Source organism: Chelonoidis abingdonii, unplaced genomic scaffold (assembly GCF_003597395.2).
Source record: "Chelonoidis abingdonii isolate Lonesome George unplaced genomic scaffold, CheloAbing_2.0 scaffold0583, whole genome shotgun sequence".
Classification (NCBI taxonomy): domain Eukaryota; kingdom Metazoa; phylum Chordata; order Testudines; family Testudinidae; genus Chelonoidis; species Chelonoidis abingdonii.
The window spans coordinates 10003-12047 of NW_027424844.1; the positions used below are offsets into that span (position 1 = coordinate 10003).

Sequence of the window (2045 nt, forward strand, 5' to 3'; positions counted from 1 at the left end):
GGGTGGCCAGGGGTCCCGGGCAGGGCCTGAGCCGCTGGCTGCCAGCTCCCTACTCCAGCTGGCCTCCTGGGCTAGTCACCCTGGGGACACAGCGCTGCCCATGGGGATGGACCTATATCCCCCCCGGCCTCCTCCCTGCCCCCGGGGCCAGGCTGGGGGTGGGCACGGGAGTAGGGCCCCACTTGTCACGGCCAGTGGGGTTCCTCAGCCCATGGAGGGCACAGCCACCAGGGGGCAGCACAGGGGTTTTCCACGCCGGCCGAGCTCTGCCCCATGCCCCTCGGCGCGGGGGGCAGACCGGGGGTGGGTGGGGGGCACTCACTCTCCCATGAAGCCCTTGGAGATGGAGTGGAAGGATACCAGCTCCACCACTTGCGAGTACGTGGGGCCCATCTCGAAAAGGACCTTCTTGAAGGAGTGGAACTCGGAGCCCTCGGCGTAGACGTTGTCCTGATAGACCTGCAGAGCAGAGGGGGGGTAAGGCCACCCGCCAGGCCCACAGCAGGTCTAGGGGTGCCAACCCTCCAGGAGTCTCCTGGAGTCTCCAAGAGTCGAAGATGAATCTTTAATTAAGATGCTGTTGTGTGCTGATGAAACCTCCAGGAATACGGCCAAGCCTACCAGCCATGCCAGGGCCAATGCCCACCTACCCATGCGACCCTACAGCCCCACCCACTCCTCCGGGCGGAGGCAGCCCCCAAGCTCTGCCAGCCCCTCTGGTGGGGGGCACCGGGTGGCTCCCCAGAAGAGACGCTCGGGCCCCCCCAGGACAGGGACAGCAGGGGCTGGGAGCCAGCTCTCGCCCTCACCTCATCGGCCATCAGGAAGAGCTGCTCCTCCCACGCAAACTTGATGACGTCCTCGATGCACTTCCGGCTCTGGACTTGGCCTGTGGCATAAGACAAGCCCATCAGGGAGACATAGAGGGCCCTGTGCCAGCCAGCAGCTTCTGCCCTCCCACCCTGCACTCACCCACCCTGGGACCGGGGAACAGCTCTGCACAGGGACCCAGGTCGGCCCAGACCTCCTGGCCCCCACATCATCCTCCCTCCAGCACTGGGGGCATAGGCCAGGACGTGGGCACAGCACTGCCTGGATGGCACCATTCCCTTCCTCACCCCTCACAAGTTAGGGTGCCAGTGCCCCAGGCAACGGGTCACCTTGCCCCTTTCCTCTGCCAACCCACAGAGTTCAAAGCCCTTCACAGGCCCCTGGCAGGTCACTCAGCGTCACCCCCTGGGTTCCGGGGGAGTGGGGGTGGCAGGCAGCAGTCTGAGTTCCCAGGGTGGGATGGCAGGCTGGGTTCCCGGGGGTGGGGTTGGCAGGCTGGGTTCCCTGGGGGGGCAGCAGGCTGGGTTCCTCGCGGGAGCAGCAGGCAGCAGGCTGGCTTCCTGGGGGTGGGGGTGGACGGCTGGGTTCCCGGGGGCAGGGGCAACAGGGTGGGTTCCTGGGGGGCAGCAGNGAAAGCCTTCCTTGCTAAAATAGGCCTGGTCAGCAAATTGCCAGGTGTTGAAGCTAAGAAGTAAAGAATTGTGTCTTATTCAGAGTTCCAGACTGAACAAAGAATCCCTTTTCCTATTGTGTTAGTCTCCTCTGTAGGGAGATGTTCTTCCCACTGATCCAGCCTTAAGTTTAGGAAAAGTTGGCACATGTCAGTATAAGATATGGCATCCTTCCACCTCCCTTCGAAGGGGTCAAAGCCTGCCTTAAGACACACAAAAAACAATCTTTATTGCCATATATTTTCACTATTTCTTTGCTTTAACCCCTAAGAATGTACCTTTTGGACAATCAAAGGAGTTGCTCCATTCCTATGGACCCCAAATCAGAATTCAACATAGATATTTTATACTAATAACATTTTATCAAAGTATTCATTAAATGTTAACCTGCTAACTTGAGATTATGGGCAGAGACATTATGTAACCTGTTAACCACTGGCTAATATGCTTATCTTGTCCTGCTGCAAAACCTAAGCTGGGGTGCGGAACTGCCGACTCCGTCACTGTCCCCCACCCATGGAAAATCTATATATTCTGTTGTAA

The 2045-nt window shown here is 59.1% G+C and overlaps 1 protein-coding gene across 1 annotated transcript; it reads right to left on the minus strand.

Annotated features, from left to right (window-relative positions):
- Positions 1-235: 235 nt before the first annotated feature.
- On the minus strand, positions 236-1203 carry LOC116831637 (alanine aminotransferase 2-like). Its single transcript, XM_032791777.2, has 2 exons — positions 810-1203; positions 236-459 (listed from the first exon to the last, which is right to left on the minus strand). The coding sequence occupies exons 1-2, from the start codon at positions 909-911 to the stop codon at positions 319-321; spliced, it is 243 nt and encodes an 80-aa protein (XP_032647668.1). The 5' UTR covers positions 912-1203; the 3' UTR covers positions 236-318.
- Between the last annotated feature and the right edge of the window lie 842 nt (positions 1204-2045).